Source organism: Leopardus geoffroyi, chromosome A1 (genome assembly GCF_018350155.1).
Source record: "Leopardus geoffroyi isolate Oge1 chromosome A1, O.geoffroyi_Oge1_pat1.0, whole genome shotgun sequence".
In the NCBI taxonomy this organism is placed as follows: domain Eukaryota; kingdom Metazoa; phylum Chordata; class Mammalia; order Carnivora; family Felidae; genus Leopardus; species Leopardus geoffroyi.
Genome location: NC_059326.1, coordinates 196,012,713 through 196,035,674, shown reverse-complemented (window position 1 = coordinate 196,035,674; position 22,962 = coordinate 196,012,713). Strand labels below are relative to the sequence as shown.

Below are 22,962 nucleotides of genomic sequence, written 5' to 3'. Positions count from 1 at the left end.
AAACATATGAAAGAAGAAAAGTCTTGTTTAAGTGTGATTCACAGAGGGGGTTTCTGAGAGGCATTGCATCCCAGAGGGAGCCCCCTTCAGGCAGTGTTTTGGTAGAATGTCATTAGGCTACAACCTCTTTTATTCAAATTTCCCCCACTATCAGGAGGATCTCCCAGTAAGTATTGCTTTTTTTTTTTTTTTTGTAAGTTTATTTATTTATTTTGAGAGAGAGCCCACACCAGCAGGGGAGGAGCAGAGAAAGAGGGAGAACCTCAAGCAGGCTCCGCGTGTGAGCGCAGAGCCAGATGCAGGGATCAAACTCATAAAACTGTGAGATCATGACCTGAGCCAAAATCCAGAGTCTGACACTTAATGCACTGAACCACCCAGGCGCTCCCCCCACCCCCCAACCCCCCCCCCCCCCCCGGCCTGCTTTTTGAATTCTTGGTGGTTTTCCCTTTGGAGTACTTATAACTGAGGACCAAAGAAGTGAAATGTGAGTTTTCCCCTGATTTTTGCTGTAACAAAGCCTGCTACTGAAATTGGCTATCTTTTCCCTCCTACTACCCCAACACAGCAGCCCTTATTCTTCTCTTCCAAAGCCCCCTTGGCAAAATCAGCCCAGCTGAGACATCGGAGCTAATGCAGTATGTTTTCCATAGGGCATTCAATTTTCTCTTTCTGCTTGCTTTTTGGGGGCCAGGGAAGACCATTATGAAAGATAATGATAGAGATATTGATAGGGGTGCCTGGATGGCTCAGTCGGCTGAGCATCTGACACTTAAAAAAAATTTTTTTTTTCATGTTTGTTTATTTTTGAGAGAGACAGAGTGTGAGCCAGGGAGGGGCAGAGAGAGGGAGACACAGAATCTGACACAGGGTCCAGGCTCCGAGCTATCAGCACAGAGCCCGATGTGGGGCTCCAATTGACAAACGGTGAGACCATGATCTGAGCTGAAGTTGGACACTTAATGACTGAGCCACCCCGGTGCCCCCAGCAGCCTACTCTTGATTTCAGCTCAGGTCATGCTCCCAGGGTCGTGGGATCAAGCCCTGGGTTGGGCTCCACACCAAGAGCGGAGCCTGCTCAAGATTCTCTCTCTGTGTCTCTCTGTCCGCCTTTCTCCCCTGCTTGTGCACACGCTCTCCCCTCTCTAAAATAAAAAATGAAAAAATAAAAAATAAAAAGAGATACGGATAGAGTACTAACGGGAAAGTCAGACTGAGCCCGGCTAGTGCTCGCTTCAGTCCTGGGCTTCTGCACCCTCCAGACGCCAGTGTTCACACAGGGCACATGAAGTTACCAGTTGTCCACCCAAAAGAGTATTCCCCTACCCCTTCCACTAACCAGAGAACACTTTGTATTAAATTGAGATTGTCCTCCTTTAGCATTTTTGTTTGTTTTCTTTCCACTGAGAATTTTGTATTAAACTATTCAGAATTGTGTGGTACTTGTTTTGTGTTTGTTTGTGTTTGTTTTAAAGATTCCACACTTCTCTTTTGGTTAAAACATGTTGTTGGCTGACAATTCCTGGGGTTTTTGGCACACCATTTCTCATGTCGACCCCCTTCATCCTCATTGTCTCCCCTCTAGACAACTGGCATCTGGTAGTGAGGATTTCCGTGTCATTTCTGCTGACCTCATCCCCGACCTACAGAAGACAGTCGGGCTAAGTTCGGCACCCCCGCACCGTATCAGGTTCAGGCCTGAGGAAGGCAGAAGGGTTCTTACCATACCTATTGGGCAAAGGAAGAGACTGACCCACAACTGAGCTCCAAGACTCCTCGAGGTCACACTGATGGTCAAGGCCTGCGCTCCCGTGTTTCAGAGAGAGACGGAAGAGTGCTCGACTGCTGAATTTAAAGCCGGGTGCCAAGGTGGGACCGGAGTCCCTGTCCCTGGGTGCAGCACAAAGGCGGCGGGAGGTCGGAGAGCTGGCACTGTCCTGTGTGGAAGCTGGGCGGGGAGCTGGCAGGGCGTGGAGTCCTCTCAGAGGCCATGAGCACCTTGGATGGGGCCGTTTCACTGTTGTCACAAAAACGAGCAGGATGCTCAGAGGCGTGTCACAGCAACCAACCAGCTCCACACCGGCGTCTAAGTCCGTCCTCACAGCAGGGCTGGGACGCAGGTGTTATTACCCCTCACTTGGCGAAGCCGCTTGGTACGGATCTTAAACTCCGCGCACCGCAGAGCAGGAGCTCTGAGTCCCCGCTCCTCCGTCCAAACCCATCGGCCAGACTTTCGCGTGTGTAGACTGCGGCGGGAAAGCATTCCGGAGGACGCGTTTCAGGTCGGCGCGACCCTCTCGGTTCACAGCAGGGAGAGCCGGGGCCCCGACGGGCGAGGCGATCGCGCCGGGCTGCGCGCCAGCGAGCGGCGGGGCTGGCGGGGAAGCAGCCTCCCCCGCGCCCCGTTTCTCCTCGGGCTCCGCGGGGGCGGGGCGGCGGCCGGGGGCCAGGGCTTTCCGGGGGCGGTCCCTGGCGGCCGGGCATTCCAGAGCCGCCGCGCGCAGCCCCGGGGCCCAGCCGCGCGTCCCGGCCGCTCCCGCGCGCTCCCGCCGCCGCGGGCTCCGAGGGCCGGGCACGTGCCGCGCCGAGACCCCGGGGCCGGGCCGCCGCCCCTGCGAGCCCGTCCCGGCCGCCCACCCTTCCGCAGACCCGGCGCGATCCGGCTGCGGCGGGGGCGGGAGGGGGGGGCGCGGGCGTGCTCTCCAAGCAGCTCCGCGGATCCCGGGGTGAGTAGGGCCATCGGGTGTCGCGCGTGGGGCTCCCTTGTCGTGTGCTCCCTGCCCCAGCGCCCTCCCAACCGGCCTCCTTTCTTTGTGCCCTCTTTCCCCGCACTCCTCCCCCGTCATCACTTGTGCGTTCCCCTCTACTGCTTCTCTCGGCCCCTGAGTTCCAGCCACCGTGTCAGCGGATCGGGGGCCTCCGGGGGAGCCGCAGCTCGGGTGGGTGAGTCCGGCGGCGCGCCAGGCGGCTTCTCTCAAAGCCCCGCCTAGGAGGCGCCGGGAGATTGGAGTTGGGGGTGCTCCCCTGGTCCGTCACCAGCAATTTCACCATCCTGCCTCGAAGCCTTGCTTCTCCATCTGTGAAATGGAGAAAACATCCTTTGCGTACTGAAATCAAAGGAGAAAGGGGGGTGGGTGGGCAAAGTGTCTGGGAGCGAAGCCTGCCTTCTAAGCTCCCTGCTCCTTCTCCTCCTGCCTCCGTCTTGGGACTTGGTTGTCCGGTTGTCCGCTCTCTTGCACCCCTTCTGTCCCCCCCCCCCCCCCACAAATTCCTTGAGGGTAGAGACTGTCTCTCCATGCCTCATCTCTGAGGCATCCTCAGTACTTGGCCCAGGGCCTGGCAAATAGGCGCTTAATCCTGTTTACTGAGTGGGAGAATGGGAGGTGTAAACCATAGAAACTTGTACAACTGTGGAAGATTGTGATTCTGAGTGACCAGGCTGGACTCCCGTTCCCGCAGCTCCACCGTTTCTTGGCTCCTGGGGCCTCAGGAGTCTCCCATTTCTCTATAGATTCCTCAGAGCTCTAGGCTGTAGTAGGGAAAGCTGCTCAGTCATTCAGGTGTCAGAGATTCCTTGAACATCCGTTATGGTCTGCGGTACCACCGCAGTGGGTAAATGGGAAGGCTTGCAAATGCCCGAATGGGGCGGGAGGGTGGGGGTGGGGGTAGGAAGGACAGTTCTCTGAAGTCAGAAGACGCTCTGCCTTACTTGATGATGCATTCTCCCCATCTGGACCTCACCCTTCCCATCTGTAAAATGAAGAAGTGGGGCATGGAACAGATGGGCGCCTACGGTTGAGCGTGATACGCTCTTGGGGTTAGTTATGCAGGTCACCCGGCAGTCCCGTGAGCACGCGCAGGACGGCCCAGCTGAGATTCGGGACATCACGTACTTCTGCAGTAACAACCGAAAAAGTTGAGGAGAAGCACTTTTCCATGCCAGCAGGGACCTCCTGTTTTCAGCTGCCCTGGGGTATGAGTCGTGCGGCTCTATCAAAGCTTCCCAAGAGTGACTTCTCAGGGCGTCAGAACCGTGGGCTCCAGGGCACGAAAGGTCTGGGGATTCCCCGTCTCTTGCTAGCCTAAGAGTCACTGAGCTGCGGTGACGTGTTTGAGACATAAGCCAAATTAGAGACTTTGGGAGCCTAGTGTGGTTGGGTCACATATCAGGCCCAGGGGTGACAGACCAGGGGGATAGAGAGGCAGTCACAGTCGCAGTTGCTTTCCTAGCTGTATTCTGATCCTTCTATGAAAAAGTGTGCTTCTGTTTCCTCTTTGTGGTTTAAATTTTTTTTTTTTAACGTTTATTTATTTTTGAGACAGAGACAGAGCATGAACGGGGGAGGGGCAGAGAGAGGGAGACACAGAATCGGAAGCAGGCTCCAGGCTCCAAGCCATCAGCCCAGAGCCCGAGGTGGGGCTGGAACTCACTGACCGCGAGGTCGTGACCTGAGTGGAAGTCGGATGCTTAACCGACTGAGCCACCCAGGCGCCCCTCCTCTTTGTGGTTTAAAATGTCCAGGGGCGCCTGGGTGGATCAGCCGGTTAAGTGTCCCACTCGATTTCGGCTCGAGTCATGATCTTCAGGTTTGTGGGACTGACCCCTGCTCTGTCAGTGCAGAGTCTGCTTGGGGTTCTCTCTCTCCTCTGTGTCTCTGCCCCTCCCCCGCTCACTCACACGCTCTCCCCCCCCTCAAAAATAAATAAGCGTTTAAAAAATAGGTACAAATAGGGGCGCCTGGGTGGCACAGTCGGTTAAGCGTCCGACTTCAGCCAGGTCACGATCTCGCGGTCCGTGAGTTCCAGCCCCGCGTCGGGCTCTGGGCTGATGGCTCAGAGCCTGGAGCCTGCTTCCGATCCTGTGTCTCCCTCTCTCTCTGCCCCTCCCCCATTCATGCTCTGTCTCTCTCTGTCCCAAAAATAAATAAACGTTGAAAAAAAAAATTAAAAAAAAAAATAGGTACAAATAAAGGAAATGTCTCCAAGGAGAGAGGATCTTTATCTTGATTGGTTTATCAAAGATAGACACACGTACTTGTGCTCACAGTTTATAGGAGTAAATGTTGGTATTACCACATCCTGCAGACATCCGCCCTGATGGGCCAGGCAAGCCGAAGGATGTAATAATAATCATACTTGACATTTATTGAGTGCTGACTGTGAGCCAGGCGTTATTGTAAGCATTTTATTTGTGTTAATGCATTTAGTCTTTGACCATGATCCTATGAGGTAGGGACCACAATTATATTTACTTTGTAGTTGAGACTGAGGTCCAGAGAGAATAAGCAACTCACCCAGGATCACAGAAGTAAGTGGTGCAGCTGTGGTTTGGACCCAGGCAGTTCGGTTCTGCGGTCTAAGCTTTGAACCTCATTGCAGTGGGGGTGGGGGGTGGGGATTTGCATTCAGATCTTGCTTCTGTCATTTACTTGCAGGGTGACCTCAGGGATGTTAAGGAAGAAGCTGATAGCCACTGCACCAGTCAGTCACCAGGGCCCCTAGTATCCTTCCAACTCATTTGGGAAACACGATGGTGTACGTCTAGGAGAAAAGGCTAAGAGATAGCCAGGAGGCGGAACAGACCAGAACTATAACCGGCTAGCATACTGGACACCAGCAAACCAGATTCAGCAGCTACACTGTGTACTTTACATGGCTTCGTTGTAAATAGATCTAGTTTCCTTATTTTGTTGATTTGGCCTCCGACTGGCAGATTGGGCATGTGAATTGCTGGTGACCGACTACATAGGATTGGAGAACATAAGATGGAAGAGGAAAAAGGAAAGACAGGGAACATGAAACTGGGATCCCCAAATTGGTTTCAAGCAGTGGTGGCACATATCTGGCATACCTGTCACTCCTCCGAATCCCCTGTCCCAGGCAGACATTGATAATCAAGACTTTGCACCAAATCCCTGTAGGGCTAGAGAATCCCCAGCTCAGTGCTCTGGACAGCTTCTACCAATTGATCGTGAAGCTTTCTTCTTGCTCTCCCAGATTTTCCGCTTCATTCCTCTGGGGGAACGGCCAAGGAAGTAACCAATGGCAAAACAAGATACTTTTTTTCTTGGAGATACTTTTTTTTTCTTTTAACTTTTTTAAAGATTCATCTTCCCCACCCTTTGCTCCTTTCTATTTTTCCTATTATGGTCTTCAACCCAAGAGCATCCTGGCTCTGTGGCAGAGCTCTGGAGGAGGTAGGATGTCAGGAGAGCGGAGTGAGACTTTGAGAGCTGGCCAGACCCTTGGCGATTACCTTGACCACCCTTTCCGGTTGACTGACAGGAAAAGGAGGCCCAGCTTGAAGGAGGAACTTAGGACCACACAATGAGTCCGTTTTCTAACACTGTAACAAATAACCACAAATTTAGTGGCTTTAAAAAATCGAATGTATTGTATTACAGTTCTACAGGTCAGAAGCTGGTATGGGTCTTTCTAGAAGAAAATCAAGGCATCATTAGGCTGCGTCTCTTTGTAGAGTATTTAGGGGAGGATCGGTTCCCTGCTTATTTGAGTTGTTGGCAGAATTCAGTTCCTGTGGGTGTAGGACCAAGGTCACTGTTGCCTTGCTGGCTGTCAGCTAGGGGCCATTCCTGCTTCCACAGGCCCCTGCACTCCTTGGCTCATAGCCTGTTTCCACGATCTTCAGAGTAAGCAATGGTGAGTCAAGTGCTTCTCATGCCATATTTCTCTGACCTTTCTACTTTCTTCTTCTCTTTTAAGGACTCAAGTGATTAGACTGGGCCCACCTGGGTGGTCCATGATACTCTGTCCACCTCAAAGCCTTTTAACCATGTCTGCAAAGTCCCTTAGCTTCTGTTTTCGTGACTGCCCTCTGAGTCATGTTTCCTTTTTCATATTCACGGTTCCAGGGACCAGGACATGGGCATCTTCGAGGGGCCATCATTCTGCCTGCTGTACACAGGGAAGCCCATTTTAGGAGAGTGCCTTGTTCCCAGCCACATAGCTTGGCAGGGGATTCAGACCACTCTGGTGCCCTTGCTGCTCTGTCACTACTCCCCCCGCCCCGCCAGCCCACTCCATGGAGAGTTTCCTTTGTCAGCCCGGCACAGAGCAGGCACTTAGTCACTGGCAAATAACCATGATGGATGGTGGAGGCTTAAGCAGGATGCTGTGGATTTGGCCTGGGCTTCTCTGCTGGCTCCCTCTTGGTTTCTAAGACTGTGATTGGCTGGGTCAGTTGGGTACGTGCAGTCTTGAATAGCCCTGGCTGCTTTCTGATCTCTTTGAAATATCCTGGTGTTTTTCCATTTTTCCAGCCCCAGAAGAGCAGATAAAAACTAAGGCAGGGAACAAGTCTTTACACTGTTAAGAATTTTGATGGAGAAAGAAGCCAGCTGGGTTAGAATGAGAACAGAGCACTCCTCAGGGGACCTCGGATCATTGGAGAACGTCTCTGATTTGATTCATTTCACATTTGTGATAGTTATGTGTTCTGCCTGTTCCTTCTTCTGGCCCCTCTCTTTGGAACAAAAGATGGATTGGGTTGGTAAATGCTTGAGGCTATTACAGAAAGGGAGGAGAGCTGTCTCTAAGGGTGAATGTGAGTGAGGCTGGGATGGGCTCACTGGAGTAGGCATGGGAAATGCTTTCCCCTTATCAGCTCTCTGTCCTCTTCTGGGAACAGAGAAAGAAAGGTTCATACTGTGTACAGCCACTCCCCTACCCCCCACACTCACCTCAATGCCCAGCTTTGGAGCGCAGGGAACCTGATCTTGAGTTTGAGCTCCCCAGCGCAAGCAAGTCTGCAGGCGGGAATCCTAGAGAACGTTATTCTGAAAGGTCAGTCCTCCTCTCTCCTCTGTCCGGTATGAACAGGGAAGGCTGGGAAAGAAAGAGGCCTCCATTATCCTAAGTGTACAGAGAGCCCAGAAAATGATCAAGTCGGAGGATGCATTTTATTTTGCATTCCAGAGATGGGATTCTGACTTTTAAGGTCATTGGGGGTGAGAATCCTTTGTGGACAGCTGAGTTCTAACTAAGCTCAAATCTGGAGTTCTCCAGTCTGTCCGTATTCAGTCCTTCACCGATCTTAGATTTACTGGGCACTTACTGTGTGCCAGGGCCGGTGACAGGTACTGACGGTACAGCCATGCACAAGAGACGAGGCTTCTGCTCTCCTTGTGCCCTTATCTGAGTGAGCAAGGATGGCCCATAAAAGCAAACAAGCAGACAAACAAGCTAATTTTCAATTGTGAAAAGTGTACGAAGACAGTAACACAAGGTGTGAGAGAATGACTGCTGGGCAAGGGTGGATCCGGAATGGCTTTTCCAGAGAGGGGACATTTAAGTTGAGATCATGGACACTGCTTTCTCTGTCTGGCCTAAGTGCTCCATTCTTCTTGGACATCACACCAGCTCCTCCTGAGGGGAGGGCCTTAGGAAGGAGTCTCCTAAGCCGAGTGATGCTGGTAAGCCCCACGTCTACTCTCTGGGAACTGTCAGCCTCAGTGTTCACGTACGGCGTGATGCCTGAAGAGATGGCCCCAGAGTCAGTGACTCAGAGCTGGGTCTCGCTGCCGGCTCTCTGGCCTCCGTGCTCAGAGCTCTGACCGTGCTGGCCTAACGCCACACCTGCAGGAAGCCACCTGCCTCTATCTGCTTTCTCTCCCACTTTGGGATAATTAAGCTTGCCTGCCAGCAGGAAGTCATTTCTTTTATTGCCTCCTTCCTCAGTGAACTCCTTGGTGGTAAAACCGGTTGGATAACCGCTGGCAATCCCTCAAAAGTGACCTGCCAGCTGCAGCTCAGATGTGCAGGGCACGCTTTTCCTGTGGAAGATCAAAGCCACGAGAGACAATCAAAAGCCATCTGCATACAAAACTATCACCGTGGTTTCTTAGATCAGCCTCAGAGCAGTCATGGTGCCCAAAGTAATGGTGGGGCCTCCGAACTCTCTTTTTAATTTAGGAGCTAATGCGGTGGCCCTTGCTCGGTTTAACACGTATGAACCCCCTTACTGTTTACCAGGCTTTGTCCGAAATACGTGCGTTATGTGCATTAGCTCATTCAGATCCCATGGCATCCCAGTGAAGTAGCGGCTACCATTATTTACGACTATTTCCATTTTACAAATGAAACGGAAGCTTGTAAAGGTTAAGCCTCTTGCCAAAACCACTAGGACTATGTATGCACTCAACACACCATGGATCTTATCGCTTCCAGGCTTCGTTGATGTATGTGTTCATTTCTCTTTATTTCTTCCTTTTGAACACTACTTCTCTTCAAAGCCCACGTCAAAGTCCCCGTTCTTTGTAAAGTTTTCTCTTTTACTCAGACAAAAACAAAGGAATAAGATGGACATTTTTTTCAGCATCATTCGTTTCAGGACTATATACACATTGTCTCGCTTTATCCTTGTGGAAGCAGGCTGCAATATAGTGCTTCCAATGTCCCTATTTAAGAGAGGAGAAGACCGAAGCTTAGAGGTTTGAAATAACTTGTCCAAAGTCACCCTCTAATAAGTATGGAAAGCAGGATTCAAATCAAGATAGTCTCAACTCTCTACTTGTCTTTCCACTTCCTTCTTCTTCTCCATGAGCATGTGGTTTGTACTTTCAATGTAGCAAGCCCTGCTCTGCCTTGTATGACAATTAGTAATGATAAGTAATGTCTTTTTCCTGCAGAAGACAGTAAACTTCTTATGGGCAAACATCTCCGTCTCTGCACCCACTCCTCGATGCCCAGTGTTAATCACAGAGTCAGCAATGTTTATTGAATTGCTACACCACCAGTTTCAAGGTTGGACTGGAGGAATCCATCAGGTTAATCAACCATGTGACAGGTTAATCAATAATGTGACAGGGCTCCTGGGTGGCTCAGTCAGTTTGGCGTCGGACTTCGGCTCAGGTCATGAACTCGCCGTCTGTGGGTTCGAGCTCTGCGTCGGGCTCTGTGCTGACAGCTCGGAGACTGGAGCCTCCTTTGGATTCTGTGTCTCCCTCTCTCTCTGCCCCTCCCCCACTCATGCTCTGTCTCTATCTCTCTCAAAAATAAACATTAAAAAAAATCAGTGTGTGGGGCGCCTGGGTGGCGCAGTCGGTTAAGCGTCCGACTTCAGCCAGGTCACGATCTCGCGGTCCGGGAGTTCGAGCCCCGCGTCAGGCTCTGGGCTGATGGCTCGGAGCCTGGAGCCTGTTTCCGATTCTGTCTCTCCCTCTCTCTCTGCCCCTCCCCTGTTCATGCTCTGTCTCTCTCTGTCCCAAAAATAAATAAACGTTGAAAAAAAAAAAAAATTAAAAAAAAAAAAAAATCAGTGTGGATTAAGCATCTACCATCTTTGTTGATAAAGTGAAGACACATGCCAAGTCACAGATGCTAACAAATCCTAATTGAAGAGGGGGAGGCTCTTTGCTTAGGTCAGTGAGTCCCTACAGCCAGGAATAATCAGTCACGGAATGAACATTCGTGGAGTGCTTGTTGTGTGTCAGAACACTGCCAAGTACTATGTGTGGTTCTCTCATGGAATTCTAACCCTACAAGGCTGATACTGTTATTTGCCCATTTTTGTTTTGTTTTCAGCTGAGTAAATGGAAGCATTAGGAAGTTCAACTGATCCAGCGTAGGTCAGCTAGAAAGTGGTAGAGCCAACCCAAGCCAACTGGCTCAGAGAGAGCCTGGGCTCTTAACACGACAGCGTGAGTGTAAAGGAAAGAACTCCTGCTGTTTCCAAGTATTCCCTCCATTCTGATGCGCTCCCATTGCCCTACCAGAATCCGGAAGCTTGAGGCCCTGTTGACTTAAGAAATGTGTATTCAGTACCCATACCGCAGGGTAGAGAAGGGAATGGAGGAGAATGAGCTGTGATGGGTGAAATCAGTGCAGGGGCAGAGCTGGGTCCAGACACGTTGTGCAGTCCTTCATCCTGTATGCACGGAGCATTTTCCCACTTTGGTGGGATCTCCCACGACAAGATTCCAGTGCCTCTCCCTCTCTTCCCTGATGCTCTCATGGTGAGGAACACATACGTTACAGTCTTAGCCATTACCTTCTTCACTGGCTTTATTTGCCTCTGGGTCTTGAATCAAAGGGATGGAATGCAAAGGGTGGAACTGCATTCACTGATGATTCTGACCGGACTTGTTTTTGGTTGGGGCGTGTGTGTGTGTGTGTGTGTGTGTGTGTGTGTGTGCGTGCGCATGTGTTTGGCCCTTGAAAACCATCTCACCTGCCTCACCTACTGTGATGTTGCCTAGGGCTCTGGGCCTCAAGGCCCCCAATGGCTTTAACACAGTGAAAAGTTAGAATCAAGAAGCCTGGCTGGCTGTCATTCTTCCTATCAGTTTGTTTCCTACCACCCCTTCTCCAGCCTGACTCCCCACTGTCTCCCAGCCCCCATCTCAAACAGGATAGTGATGGCATTGAAAAGAGCATGCGGGGGCACCTGGCTGGCTCAGTCCGTTGAGCGTCTGGCTCTTAATACGGGATCGAGTCTGGCATTAGACTCCAAACTGAGTGTGGAGCCTGAGATTCTCTCTCTCTCTGTCCCCTCCCCTTCCCCCCAGATTCCACTTTCTCTCTCTCTCAAAAAAAAAAAAAAAAAAAAAAAAAAAAGAGCAGGCAGATCAGGAGGCCTGAGTTCTCCCTTCAGTCCTGCCCTTAACTTGGTAGATGACCTTGGGCAAGTCATTTCCTCCATCTGTAAAATGGAAGGTACACTATGTGGTTCAAGCTGGTTACTGTCTAAATTTTGTGTAGATATCTAGAATACCATTACTTTGTAGAGGTTTTTCCTCCACAGAACAAACCCAGTAGGATATAGAACTGCAGTATTAGATTTCTATTGCTGCCTTAACCAATCACCACAACTTTAGTGGCTTGAAAATACATTCACGATCTCATAGTTTTCATGGGTCAGGAGTCCAAACACAATTTTGCTGGGTCCTTGTAAAACTTCAATCAAGATGTCAGCCAAGTTGCATTTGCTTCTGAAGGATCTATTATGAAAGATTCACCTTGCAAGCTCATTCAGGTTGTTGGCAGATTTGTGTCTTGTAACTCAAGGTTGCACTCAGAGCAGTGAGTGTCTTTGACCTCAGGGAAGCTTCAGCCCTTTTTTAAAAGGACGTTCACCTGATTAAGTCAGGCCCACTCAGGATGATCTTTTTGATTACTTTTAAGTCAGGGGATCTGGAACCTTAACTACATCTGCAAAATCCCTTCACCTTGTTATGTGACCTAACCTGTTCCCAGGGGTAGCACCAGGGACTAGAGATTATGGGGGCCATCTTAGAATTCTTCTTACCACATTTGCTTTATGGAAATATCCTCTTTATGGTTATGACTGAAACATACTAGAGCCAGCTTTCTGTTTTCTAAGTCAGGTCAAGTGACCTAATATATGAAATCAGTTCTAAAAGTTACCTATTCTTACACTAAAACTATGCTACTATGAACTTGTTTTTTAAACACAGTATATTGTGCTTCCCTTTATTCTCATGTAATTATCCTTAAAGTTATTTTCTTCCAATACCACTAAATGAATATATAGTATTACATAATTTGGAATTATATATAAAATATAGTATAATGTATTCCTCTTTTGTATGTATTCAATATTTATTATTATATTATATTAAATATATTAATATATGAAAATTATTCCCAGAGGAAATAATTTAAATGTTAACTTTTTATATTAAAAAAAAATTTTTTTTTAACGTTTATTTATTTTTGAGACAGAGAGAGACAGAGCATGAACAGGGGAGGGGCAGAGAGAGAGGGAGACACAGAATCTGAAACAGGCTCCAGGCTCTGAGCGGTCAGCACAGAGCCCGACGCGGGGCTCGAACTCACGGACCGTGAGATCATGACCTGAGCCGAAGTCAGACGCTTAACCGACCAAGCCACCCAGGCGCCCCTAACTTTTTATATTTAATTAGTTTTGGTACTCTTTATTTGAAACCACATATTATAGAAAACTATTAGTTTAAGAAATCTTCTATATCCTCAGCTGATTTTAAAAAACTCTTTGTTCTGGGGCGCCTGGGTGGCGCAGTCGGTTAAGCGTCCGACTTCAGCCAGGTCACGATCTTGCGGTCCGTGAGTTCGAGCCCCGCGTCAGGCTCTGGGCTGATGGCTCAGAGCCTGGAGCCTGTTTCCGATTCTGTGTCTCCCTCTCTCTCTGCCCCTCCCCCGTTCATACTCTGTCTCTCTCTGTCCCAAAAATAAATAAACGTTGAAAAAAAAAAAACAAAAACAAAACAAAACAAAACAAAAACTCTTTGTTCTACCAGTATTTGAGAGAATTGTGTTGAACTCCCCCTTATAATTGTGGCTTCATCTGTTTGACCTTATAATTCTGAAATTAGGTACATAAAACTTAAAAATCTTTTTAACTTCTGGTGTCTCTAGTTCTACTTTTCGTCTAAAAGTCTACTTCCTCTGACAGTAAGATAGCTCTACTAGCTCACACAATTCATGAGTAGATAGTATTTCTTTTGTACCCTTTAACCTTTCTATATCCCATGTGTCTCTTATGAAGAATATATATTTATATTCATTTTTAATTTTTATGTATACTCCAGTAGTTTTTGTTGGTTTAAGTTTATTTTTTTTTTAAGTTTTTTTTTTTTTTTTAACGTTTATTTATTTTTGGGACAGAGAGAGACAGAGCATGAACGGGCGAGGGGCAGAGAGAGAGGGAGACACAGAATTGGAAACAGCCTCCAGGCTCTGAGCCATCAGCCCAGAGCCTGACGCGGGGCTCGAACTCATGGACCGCGAGATCGTGACCCGGGCTGAAGTCGGACGCTTAACCGAATGAGCCACCCAGGCGCCCCTGTTGGTTTAAGTTTAAATCTACTATCTTTCTGTGTACTTTCTATATGTCCCACGTATTCTGTTTTTTTCCTCCTTCCCTCATTTTCTCTGGAAGTTATACACTCTTGCTGCTTTTAAACATTTATTTATTTTGGAACAGAGAGAGACAGAGCATGAACGGGGGAGGGGCAGAGAGAGAGGGAGACACAGAATCGGAAACAGGCTCCAGGCTCTGAGCCATCAGCCCAGAGCCCGACGCGGGGCTCGAACTCACGGATCGCGAGATCGTGACCTGGCTGAAGTCGGACGCTTAACCGACTGCGCCACCCCGGCGCCCCAACTCTTGCTACTTTTAAATGTCTCTCCAAGGGGCACCTGGGTGGCTCATTCGGTTAAGCTTCTGACTTTGGCTCAGGTCATGATCTCACGGTTTGTGAGTTCAAGCCCCACGTCGGGCTCTGTGCTGACAGCTCAGAGCCTGAAGCCTGTTTTGGATTCTGTGTCTCATTCTCTCTCTGCCTTCCCCCACTTGTGCTCTGTCTCTGTCTCTCAAAAATAAATAAATGTAAATGGCTGTGCTAGGGATTACAATATACATCCTTGACTTAACAAAGTCTAATGTTATCTGGTTCTTTTACCCTTTCCCAGGCTATGCAAGGAAGTCACAATACTTTTATTGTTATATATTTGCTATTGTTATTTTTTAATTAAAAAAATTTTTTTAATGTTTATTTATTTTTGAGAGAGAGGGAGACAGAGTGCAAGCTGGGGGAGGGCAGAAAGCAGGATCCAGGCAGTGAGCTGTCAGCACAGAGCCAGATGCGGGGCTCGAACCCACGAGCTGTGAGATCATGACGTGAGCTGAAGTTGGATGCTTAACTGACTGAGCCACCCAGGAACCCTTACATATTTGCTATTGTTATTGCACATTTCAATTCTGTCTTTTTATTGGGTGAAAATATCTTCTTTCATCTTAATTCTTGTCAGTTATTTTTGCTCGGTGTTTTAAAGATATCGCCCTGCTGTTTTCTAGATTCCATGGTTTCTGTTGAAAAGGTAGATGTCAGTCTGATTGGTTTTCATATGAAGATAATCTGTCTTTTTTCTCTTTACCTGTGGTTTTCAGCAGATTTACTGTAATGTGCTTAACTATGAGTTTCTCTATTTATCCTGCTAGGATTTTGTAAGGCTTCCACAGTTTGTGAATTGCTGTCGTTCATCAGCTTTGGGAAATTCTGTTATTACAGAAGCATTTTGGGTTTTTTTCTTTCTGATCTATTCTCTAGTTCACTAATATTTTTTTCACCTGTGTCTCATCTGCTGTTAAGCCTATTTGTTGAATTTTTATTTCTATTATTGTATTTTTCACTTCTAGTATTTCTGCTCGGCTCTTTAAAAAAAAAAAAATCTGTTCTGGGGCGCCTGGGTGGCGCAGTCGGTTAAGCGTCCGACTTCAGCCAGGTCACGATCTCATGGTCCGTGAGTTCGAGCCCCGCGTCGGGCTCTGGGCTGATGGCTCAGAGCCTGGAGCCTGTTTCCGATTCTGTGTCTCCCTCTCTCTCTGCCCCTACCCCGTTCATGCTCTGTCTCTCTCTGTCCCAAAAATAAATAAACGTTGAAAAAAAAAAAAATTAAAAAAAAAAAAAAATCTGTTGTGTTTTTTCTTATAATTTCCAGATCTCTGTCAAAATTCTCAGTCTCCTTGAACATAGTAAGCAAGGTTATTTAAAGGTGTATCTGACAGACAACTCCACTATCTGTAGCCCTTGTAGATCTTTTTCTATTGTCTGTTGTTTCTGATTGCTCTGTTCTTGTCATCTTGTCTTTTTTCATTCCTGCTTACATTTGGTTATGCATTAGGCATTATATTTAATTAAAAAAAATTTTGAAGCCTATTGTGATGTTATCTCCTCTAGAGAGGATGTAGGTTTGCTTCTGCCCAGCACCTGGAGGTACTTGCAATGTGAAATAACCTTAATTCAATTTCAGGGACTGTGATGATTCAAACCTGGGTTGCAGTCTCTAGAATTGGCATACTTCTGGTTCACTCTTAGCACCAAGAATGCTTTTTGAGGTCCAACCTTTGTTCTCCCTATCTGGGCAATCTTGGATCCCTGAGTCTGTCAGAAACACTGCTTAGTCTCCATCCTCCACTAGGGGAAATGCTGTTTCAAATGCCAGGCTCGCCTCCCTGGATTTCTATCTGTTCCCAAATCTTAGGCTGGTTAATTCCCCATTATTTGTTACTTCTTAGTGCCTTGAGACAGATTTTCTTGGGGGGGGGGGGGTCCAATTTTTCCAGTTGTCCTCAGTTAGAGGTCAAAATGATCTAGTTTGCCATTACTGGAAGTGGAAATCCTGATCTTTTATAGTTTGCATATCTCTAAGTCCAGAATGCCTTTAGCTGAAAGTAATGAGTGTAGACTTAGGAGAGAGCTGTAGATCTGCCATATTCCATGTTCTTATTCCTGGGTCTCTGTGGAGGCTTTGAAAGTGAATACAGGGTCAGGAGGCCTGCGTTTGAATGCCATTTACTTTTCTTTATGAGTCACTAGCCGGTTAACCTCTCTTGGCTTTCATTTCCTCATCTGTAAAATAATACATCCTGCACAGGATTGTTGTGACGGTGAAATAAGTTAATGTGTGGGACAAGTCCCAACACAGTACCTCCTTAGCAGTTCGTATTTGTTAAACAAATGCTGGCTTGTGTGAGCGTGTATTTGAGGAAATAAGAGGAAAGGTACTTAACTTCTCTGTGCTTCTTGGAATTAAATTTGGTCTTCTGAGTAAATAACAGTAATTCCTAAGAGAATATCTTTAAAAAAAAATTTTTTTTTAATGTTTATTTTTGAGAGAGAGACAGAGTATGAGTGGGGGAGGAACAGAGAGAGAGGGAGACACAGAATCCAAAGCAGGCTCTAGGCTCTGAGATGTCAGCACAGAGCCCAATGCGGGGCTTGAACCCACGAACCGTGAGATCATGACCTGAGCCAAAGTCGGATGCTTAACCAACTGAGCCACCCAGGCACCGCTAAGAGAATATCTTGTATATAGCAAGTATGTGATGAATGAATGAGTGAGTGAGTGAATGAATGAATGAACAAACGAACATCCTGGACACAGTTACTTGTCTCGATGGTGCTCAGCCAAAACCAACATTGCCTCGTCAGAGAGGAGAGAGCCGTTTTCTGGGGAGTGAGTCTCATGACTGAAAGGATAGATACGGCGTAGATTAGTCACCTTGAATTTAGTTGTTCTAAAACTATGGACTTGCAGGAAATTTTGATCTATGAAACTCATATACATTTTGTTGGAACTAGAAAATCTGCCCTGTGATGGAATTGGCTGCAACAATGATTCTTTTTTTTTTCTTTTTCCCAAAAGACTTTCAGTTGCCTGTGCAAACTGGCCTCTCACAGGGCTGGTGGGGTAGGGCCCACATGGCATCAGTGGCTGGTGATACCAGTGACTTCCTTGCTTGTCAGCTCAGGGTGGTGTTAACGCAGTTTCTTAGACAAACTATACTGAACATATGTCAAAGTTTATTTATTCCTTTAATGAGATAGATAGCAGATAAGGTATGCCAGTTGGAAATGACAGGAGTGTAGGCTTGACTGCTGTTTTACCTCCCGTGGCCATAAAAACATCACATTTTTATCTGTGATAAGGTTAAATTGGTGACGTGAATGGTTTGGGCCATAGTCTGATATAATCCATTGATAAGAAACAGCAAGTAATATATCTGCAAAGTAAATGATAAGCAGATTGATCTACGGTTATTAATTAGACATACCAAGAAACAGGGTTTTAGGCACTCACAAGAAGCCATGCACCCGGATGCCAGATAGAGGTCAAACAGAAGTCAGCCAGCAGAAGCTTGGAGTCCTGCTTTTTCTCAAGCAAATTCTTCCAGCATGCCATTAAAGATGCTGAACATATGGTTTGTGTAGTTCTTATTTGGGGGACAAAGTTTTTCTTTCGCAGTGGGGAGAGGTAGAAGCAACCCAAACCCCTGTTCTATGGGAAGAAATAGCCCATCGGGGACATGTGTTTGAAGACTGAGAAGGTTGAAACAGGGAAAGAGAGCTCCCTGTGTCCTCTGATGCCTGGCCAAGTTCATGGCCAGACTTAGAGGCCTGGAACAGCAGCTCTGGGAAGGCCCTTGGAGAATATCACAACCTGTGGTTTCCAGATTGTGTTTTGTGGAGCCCAAAGGGTCAAGGGGAAGCTGAACAGCTGTGCTGTAGCAAGTGAACATGCTGTGCTACTTTTTTGGGATACCAAAAAAGTACCTGGGAAAATTAGTTTTATGTGTTATGGTTTAATGTTGCTTTTAGTTTGAGTTGTATGTGTGAAGGGGATGGGCACCCTAATCTCCAGTGCTTAGGGCCTCTAAGGATATTTATCCAGCCTCGCTATCTGGGTGGGACCCCAAAACCCTTGTCTCGTCCCTCCTTGGCATTCTGGAGCAGCTCTGCTTTTGTCTGTTTTTGTGATCAGGGTTTTAAATCATGTCACGTGTGGAAGAGTAATGTGGGTACAGTCTTGAGTACAGGTTACAGAAAACGTTTCCTTTGTTTATCTACTTGTTCTATCCTGTTTTTTTGTGTGTTGTGTCTTGATCAGATTTATATCTTTGAATGATTATTCTGGAAGAGGGTGGGGTTGAAGGTGGGGAAAGACCCGTGGACCTCAGTTTGCCATCTGTGAAATACTGCTGGCTGTAGCTTCCATGATTCGTGGTTGTGAATGAGCCCTGAAGCTTAGATTCCTGTAAACGACAGGTTTTCCTTATGAGAAACAGCCAGGGAGATTATTCCTGGCATTTGGAGTCACAGAAACTGTTTGATGTTAATGGGTTTACCAGAAAGGGCTTTCGTGGGGTTCCTTTGGCTCAGGGCAAGCTAGCTGTTGATGTAATCAGGAGACCACAAAGAATGATTTCTGCCGCCTCCGTCCTTCTTTAACAGTGTGCGTCTCCTGTGATTCATGCTTCTGTGCCTTGGACTTGGGAGAAAGTAACCACGTTTCCAAGGCTGAGGCAGGGCCAGGCTGTGCCTCTTCCTCCTTGGCAAGCCCCAGCCTGATAATCCTGGTGTCCTGGGGAGCCTTGCCAGAGCCTTCTCCTTCATCCTGGACCTTACCCAGGTCTGGTAAGACTGGCTACAGAGCACCTAGGAATCAGTTCCCACATCACAGTGCTGGAGAGCATCATAGCAGCCTTAGAGATCGGTGGGTTCAGGGTTCCCAAACCTGGGTGCATATTGGGGAAAAAAAGCCCCCTCCTGTCCCCTCGAGTCTAATTCAGTAAGTCTATAATGGGACCCAGAAATTATAGTGTTTTTTTATACTGTCCTATGGTGGTTCTCACTTAGCTTGGTATAGGGCATTTGGTAACCACTGATCTAGGCTCATCCTTGAATTTTGTTGGACTTGAAAAATTTTAATACAGAGAACTATAAAGAAAAAAGTCCATTTCCCCCTCAATCCAGCGGACTTCAGAAAATCAAATGTAAGACATGCTCATGTTTACAATATTCAAACAGCATGAAAACATGAAGAATGAAAAGCAAAAGCTTCTCCTACTCCTAGTCCAGCCCCTCTGGTAGTTACTATTAGCACTTTCTTTGGATTCTGCTCATAAATGATTTTGCTTTTATGTATCACCACCTATATATCTACTTAATTCTACAAAATCTGATCCAGGGGAATAATCCTATACACATTATTCTGTACTTTACTTTTTTTTTTTCTACGTAAACTATTCAGAACTCACCATAGATCATCATTCTTTGTAATAATAACTATTAAATAAGTTAATATTTGTAGCACACTTGGAACAATGCTTGGTGAGTAGCAAGGACTACGTATTTGTTAGATGAATGAAAACCACTGCATGGTATTCTAGTATATGGATATATTCTATTTTACTGTTTATGGACACTTGTTGCATTAGTTGCTGTAACAAACAATGCGGAAATGAACATCCTTGTGTGTACATCTTGGGGACTCTGCCTCGGATATGGCAATCAGTACCTTTCCTAGAGGGGCAACAGTGGGCATGAATCCAAAGGCGTTGGAAAGGAAAAGTTACTGATTAGAAGAAAGCAGGAAATTGGACTGGAATTGGAAATTTTGCCTGGGACCTAGAATCATAGAAATAATAGATCTCAGATCTAGAAGGAACCATAGGAGAGTGTTTGTTCCAGCCTGTGCCCTCTGGGCAGGGAATGTGTGATATATGTGGTTCCCAAGTTATACAGTGAGCCCTGGGGAGCCACGGTGAACTCATTGGAAAAGTGTGTGTGGGGAGGGGGGCGACTATGGGATCTTTTAATTAATTTCAGATAGGAATATCGATATTTGACATCTGTCAGACTCTGTGAAAATGACTAGCTCAAGATAGTTTACAGTTTCACGTTAACCTGACTGCATTCCTTTTGGCGATGTTGTATTTCGTGAAGCTGAGTTTTTGGCTGTTGCCACGATACAGCAAGTACTGCACACACATGAATGTGGAATGGGACTGGTCATGGCATTGTCGACTCTGGCTCCAGAGTCTGAAAAGTTGTGCGTCTAACCATTGCCCACCTCCCATGAGTAAGCAGCTGGCTAAGGATGAAATAAAACTATTTTTTCCTTTCCATTTGTGTGTACAATGTGTTTCAAACAGCTACTAATTTGTTAGGATATAAGTGCTTACTGAAGTGTTTGGACCTGACTACTAAACGTACTAAATGCAACTGCTAGGTATTTCTTTTGGCCTGGAGAGCTGTGAAATAATTACGTAAGGGTGCTGTGAATTGAAAAAGTTTGGGAAGAACTGATTTACATCTTATCCATCAGAACTCTTTTAGCTGTGAGAGAAGCCAAACTGACTCCGGCTTAAAGCAGGGAATTATTCGCTTCTGTGTAGGGGTGGGGCTGGGAACAGGGAGAGGGGGGCGTGTCCAGGGTTGCACATGGAGTCAAAGTGTGCTGGGTTCAGGTCCTGAAGGTTCCATTTCTCCTTCCATCTCTAAGACAGGCTCTCTACACGTGGGTGACACAGCCCACCCCATCCTTTCCAGACTCACAACCTTTTGGTTTAGCAATCCCCAGCAGAAAGAATCATCTTTCCCAATAGCTTGCACATGAAAGCCCTGGGAGCTGGGCTGGGCCACTTGTCCACTTGAGGCTATGATTTGTGATGGCCAAACCTAGATCACCTATCTGCCCCTGTGCTCACGTGAGCACCCTAACTAAACCACACTGCATAGGTAGGTTCTCCACAGAAAAGACCAGGTTTTGGTAAGAGGAGAACAGGAGAAGGCATTTTAACAGATGGGACAGACCAGCGGTGTGACAGTTTATTAGTTAAACATGACTCTGGAGGGCACCTTTTGGGATGAGCACTGGGTGTTGTATGGAAACCAATTTGACAATAAATTTCCTATATAAAAAAAAGAAAATCCAAAGAAATAAAATAAAATAAACATGACTCTGGAGTCCCACCCATCTAGCTTCACTTCCTTGGGCAAATTAACCACATTTACATCTGTAAAGGTTTTAGAGTCATCATCTGTAAAGCAGAAATAACTGGTGATCAAGTCCAAGAAATAAAGGATGACTGTAATAGTCCCCATCTCATGGAGCTGGTGGTTGAAGGGAGGACTCAGTGGGTTAATACACATAAAGTGCCCAGTGCTGGGCCTGGCACATAGGAAGCACTTGGTAAATGAGGCCATTATTATTGATCAGATTACCTTAACGAGGACACAGCTGGTAAGTGACCCAAGCTTCTGACTCCTGGAGAGGGTACAAAATAGTGATTTCCTCTTTCCTGTCTGTTGCAGAGTGAAGCAGCATGGATGCCGTCAGCCAGGTCCCCATGGAGGCTGTGCTCCCCAAGCACATCCTGGATATCTGGGTCATTGTCCTCATCATCCTGGCCACCATTGTCATCATGACCTCTTTGTTACTGTGCCCGGCCACTGCGGTCATTATCTATCGCATGCGGACTCATCCTGTCCTCAATGGGGCTGTGTGAGAACCTCCCAAGAGGGGCAGTGAGGGATGTGGATGGTGTCCCCTCCCCCAGCCTCTTCCTTCTCAGAAAAGCGACGGGACGGGCTTTGCTGTGTGGACTCAGGAGCTCGATATGTGAGAGGAGATCCGAGTTCTTGTTTGGATTTTGCCACTGGCCAGCTGTGTGAGTTCAGTCAAGGGACCTAATTCTGTGGGTTCCCGGTTCCTTTTAAATGGGGGTCATGATCCCTGCCCTTCCTACCTCATGGGGTTGTAAGAACCGATGACTTGGTGGAGGTTACAGCTGTTTGCAATAGTGAGCAGCAAAGCCACCGTGGATGTACAGGTGTCACTGCTGAATGCTGAGAAGCTTTGAAGAACCAAACAACCTAATTACTGATGGTGGCCTTCAAGGTGGTGAGGGAGACACTGGGGGCAGAGCAGCCTTTGCCAGTGCCCCTCAGGTCAAACCAAGCAAAGGCACCCTATCCGCATTCCAAGGGGCCAGCAGCGGCACTTTGGTTCACAGCATTTTCTTTGCTGTGCCCCTCTCTCACGTTATGTAATTTGGAGGGAACTGAGCACGGCAGGGGAAGGGAGATGGGTTGAACTTCCCAGGACGTCTGTGCCAGAATGTCGACAGTCAGGAGGACGGCTCTGCCATTTCTTGGCAATGCCAAGGGACCTGGGGTGACAGGCTTCTTTCTGCATTGGAGTCTCAGCGCTGTGATAGTCAAGCACTGCGGGAAAACACAGGGTGGTCGAGTTCCCTGGCCAGCTTTCATGATCTCCAGCCACCACCCCCTTGTGTGCCCACACTTGAGAAATGTCCCCCCACCCCAGCACCTGCTATCATCAGCTCCGTGGTATAAAGTGCATGCCCTTCCCTCCCTCCCACCAGCACTGCAACCAATCTAAGCTACAGATTTTAAGAGATGTTCCCGGGACTTTTGGAACTAACTTAAAACAACGGTGGTTATTTTAGATGCTATGATCTATATTTATATAGATTTCTGGACTGCTCAAGCTCTTTGACCAAAATCAACGATATCTTGGGATTTATTAAATTATGTAATAGCACAGACATCAGAATATTGTGTGGAAGTAATGCCTTTACTTTGGTCTGATTTCGTTGATGTACACAACCAATTTCCAATAAAGTGCTAGAATGAG

The 22,962-nt window shown here is 47.1% G+C and overlaps 2 protein-coding genes across 6 annotated transcripts; one reads left to right on the top strand and one right to left on the bottom strand.

Moving 5' to 3' along the window:
• Positions 1 to 1,679: 1,679 nt before the first annotated feature.
• Positions 1,680 to 22,962, top strand: SMIM3 (small integral membrane protein 3). 5 transcript variants are annotated; one of them, XM_045437084.1, is made up of 3 exons: positions 2,627 to 2,726; positions 3,823 to 3,973; positions 21,618 to 22,962. In XM_045437084.1, the coding sequence occupies exon 3, from the start codon at positions 21,629 to 21,631 to the stop codon at positions 21,809 to 21,811; it is 183 nt and encodes a 60-aa protein (XP_045293040.1). In that variant the 5' UTR covers positions 2,627 to 2,726; positions 3,823 to 3,973; positions 21,618 to 21,628; the 3' UTR covers positions 21,812 to 22,962. The 5 variants fall into 5 exon arrangements, with proteins under 5 accessions (XP_045293041.1, XP_045293036.1, XP_045293022.1 ...); XM_045437085.1 differs by lacking the exons at positions 2,627 to 2,726; positions 3,823 to 3,973 and adding an exon at positions 1,680 to 1,869; XM_045437080.1 differs by lacking the exons at positions 2,627 to 2,726; positions 3,823 to 3,973 and adding an exon at positions 2,177 to 2,282.
• Positions 2,163 to 3,509, bottom strand: LOC123576017 (translation initiation factor IF-2-like). The gene is made up of 2 exons (XM_045437055.1): positions 3,401 to 3,509; positions 2,163 to 3,077 (listed from the first exon to the last, which is right to left on the bottom strand). Exon 2 carries the CDS (start codon positions 2,844 to 2,846, stop codon positions 2,163 to 2,165), a length of 684 nt encoding a protein of 227 aa, XP_045293011.1. The 5' UTR covers positions 2,847 to 3,077; positions 3,401 to 3,509.